The 2041-nt window shown below is 53.1% G+C and overlaps 1 protein-coding gene across 1 annotated transcript in view; it reads left to right on the top strand.

Moving 5' to 3' along the window:
* Window positions 1–2041, top strand: part of LOC104507370 (iporin-like) — a gene marked incomplete at its 3' end in the record, with an annotated part of 14489 nt that overhangs the window by 5811 nt on the left and 6637 nt on the right. Inside the window, 2 exon segments of the mRNA XM_010148619.1 lie at window positions 1–36; window positions 925–1068. The exon segment at window positions 1–36 is cut by the window's left edge and continues 32 nt beyond it. Of these exon segments, the coding sequence (XP_010146921.1) occupies window positions 1–36; window positions 925–1068 (180 nt within the window).

Genomic DNA, 2041 nt, shown 5'->3' with positions numbered 1-2041 from the left:
CTCTCAACCCCAGCCATTTCCACTGCAAGCTGAACGGTGCGCACCACCTTTATGCTGGGGGTTCTTGGGGGGTGACCTGGGGGCTTGGGGTTTGGTGTCCCTTGGGGCTGAGGTTCAGCCTGGCTTCATCACTGCTCTGCCTGCTTTAGGCAGGAGGGATTATGCATCTGTAGGGCTCCATGGGGCTCTGTTTTCTCCATGTGTTGCCCTTAAGGTCTTCTGTGTCCTCCAAAACCTGTGCAGGAAGGGCTGAGAGGGGCAGGCTGCTTTTGGCTGAACCTTTGTGAGTTCTCGGTGTGTCTGTCTGTAGGAAGGAGAACATTCTTTGGGCCAGCCTCAGGTCATGGAGGGAATTCCCCAAAGCGCTACACTTCACTCTGTCAACCCAGTTTTTTCATCCCTCCTTTGTGGAAAGATGCCTAGCACAGAGCTGGGGAATCAACCAGATGGAAAATGGAGCATGTGAAAGAGCTCCTGCATAAGTCACCCCTTGGAAACAGAGGCCATCCCGGAGGACAGGCAGAAGACGTAGCCTGTTGGCTGTGCATGCCTGTGCGTGACAAGCAGGGATTCTCTCTGTGCTCTACTTTTGACCCCATTTGCTGGGGCTGTCCAGTGCAGTAAGATTTCCCTTAGCACCAGCCCACGAGGGGAGCCTCCCACAGCATCTTCCAGTGCCCATGGCACCCTAGTCAAGCTGGGGCTAGATGTTGGGCAGGCTGTGGTGCTGAACTGTACAGGTTCACGTTGCAGACCATTGCAAGGAGAGGAGCAAGCCTGTAGCCTGGCTGTCCCAGCCATGGCCAGGCTGGGGTGAAGACTGCTGCAAGTGCAGGTTGCCTCTGGGAAAAGCCAGCACTGCGGGAGAGGCTTTGGTGTAAGGGCTTGGGACTGACCTTTCTCCCTCTTGTCTTGGCCCTGCAGGACAGTCTATGAGGCAACTCCAGCTTACCTACACGGACTTCTTCCCTGACTACTTCTCACTAGCCGAGAAACCCCCCGCTGAATTCTGCCTCTCCCCAGATGGCAACACAGAGTCCATCTCCATTGACCTGCTGCAGAAGAAGGGTGAGTCCCTGTGTCTCTTGTGGACAGGAGCGTGGCATAGCACAGCAGAAAGCAAACAGAGCTTCTGTGTCTCATCCCTGTAGTTACTCTAGCATCACACCTACTTGTCCCCCTGGACGGATGGCTGTTTCCACAGCAGGTTCTTATAGCCTCTGCACCACGCAGTGTGCCACAGAGTATGTTGGAGCTGCTTGACCCGGGGAGTATGATTAAAAAGGATCTTAAGTCCACACAAAAGGGCAGAGAGGGCAGGCAGGCACAGGAGTATGACCCTAAGGAAGGGCATGCTGCCCCCCCCGTCTCTGTACAAGGGTAGACCTGTGTATTTGTGTGATGTTGCAGATATTCTAGCCTGAGATTTTGTAATTTAGGTAGAAGTTCCATTGGGTACTACATGGTAAATTGTTTATATAAAAGGGTGGGAGAAAGGATTCCAAAGCAGGCTATGATGAGACCCATGCTAGGGTTGGGGACTGGGTTGTTGACAGCTGACTCAGTGTCGTTTCAGAGGCAAGGGATTTGCAGAAAGGTTCCCATTCCTTTGCCAGCTATGTGTTGCTGATTACCAGATGGCACCTGTCCTCTCTATTCCACTTCTGTTCTTGCACAATACCGATACAGATGTCAGATTACCCACTGCTGGCTTGTTACTGAAAGTCACTACACAGCTTGCCAAATGCATGGCTTCTGCCCTGCCACCCTCATTGCCTCAGACCCTGTCTCTGCTTCCTCGAGGGATGGTGATGATCCATGTCCCTTGGGCATACTGACAGTGTGTCTTATGCTTCAGCCGTTTCTGAAGTTTGTCCTACTGTTGGGCTGATAGGGGAGGGCTAGAACCAGCGAGGACAGATTTGGTGAGGAGTTAGGAAGGGCTCCACATGAGTTTGGCAGAGAGGGCACCTGCGCTGGCATGGGCTTGAAATGCCCCTGCCTGATTTCTTTGTGAAGTGTTTGGTCAGGGTCTGTCCTA

The sequence above is a fragment of the Eurypyga helias genome, unplaced genomic scaffold, assembly GCF_000690775.1.
Source record: "Eurypyga helias isolate BGI_N326 unplaced genomic scaffold, ASM69077v1 scaffold24153, whole genome shotgun sequence".
Classification (NCBI taxonomy): Eukaryota; Metazoa; Chordata; class Aves; order Eurypygiformes; family Eurypygidae; genus Eurypyga; species Eurypyga helias.
Note: the sequence above shows the minus strand (reverse complement) of the source record. Positions and strands in the feature narration are given on the sequence as shown.